This window comes from Sinocyclocheilus rhinocerous, unplaced genomic scaffold, assembly GCF_001515625.1.
Source record: "Sinocyclocheilus rhinocerous isolate Xijiao unplaced genomic scaffold, SAMN03320098_v1.1 scaffold6708, whole genome shotgun sequence".
Lineage (NCBI taxonomy): Eukaryota > Metazoa > Chordata > Actinopteri > Cypriniformes > Cyprinidae > Sinocyclocheilus > Sinocyclocheilus rhinocerous.
Window position 1 is genome coordinate 1 of NW_015641513.1, and position 497 is coordinate 497.

Below are 497 nucleotides of genomic sequence, written 5' to 3' on the forward strand. Positions count from 1 at the left end.
ACACACACACACTCACTCACACACACTCTCACTCACACACACTAACACACACTCTCTCTCACACACTCTCACTCTCTCACACACACACACACACACTCACTCTCACACACTCTCACTCTCTCTCACACACACACACTCTGTTGTTTCTGTTTCAGCACGTGTTTGAGCCTGTCAGTCGTTCAGTGTTTATTTTAAACTGTTTTCTTTACTTTACTTTACTTTAGTTTGAAATGCTGTGTAGTTTGTATAATTTTCTGTTCATATTTCTCATCGTTTGTTTTGTTTGTTTGTTTTTGTTTATTTCTCCAGCGTTCCATGTTCCTTTGTCCCCCGCAGAAGGTACACGTCCTTCACTTTTCCATTTTCATTTATTTGTTTTAGTTACTTTTACAGACCTGATTAAAACAGTTTCCTGTCTTTTAGTATAATAACAACAACAATAATAATAATATTTAATTTATTAGTTATAAATTATATTATTGTGATTTCAATTTATA

General features: G+C 34.2%; 1 protein-coding gene across 1 annotated transcript in view; it reads left to right on the plus strand.

Moving 5' to 3' along the window:
* The first annotated feature begins 113 nt into the window (after positions 1–113).
* The window catches only part of LOC107755182 (rho guanine nucleotide exchange factor 11-like), a 4631-nt gene continuing 4247 nt past the window's right edge, over positions 114–497 (plus strand). Inside the window, exon 1 of the mRNA XM_016571892.1 lies at positions 114–339. Within this exon, the coding sequence (XP_016427378.1) occupies positions 231–339 (109 nt within the window). The 5' untranslated portion in view covers positions 114–230. The remainder of the gene's footprint in view (positions 340–497) is intronic.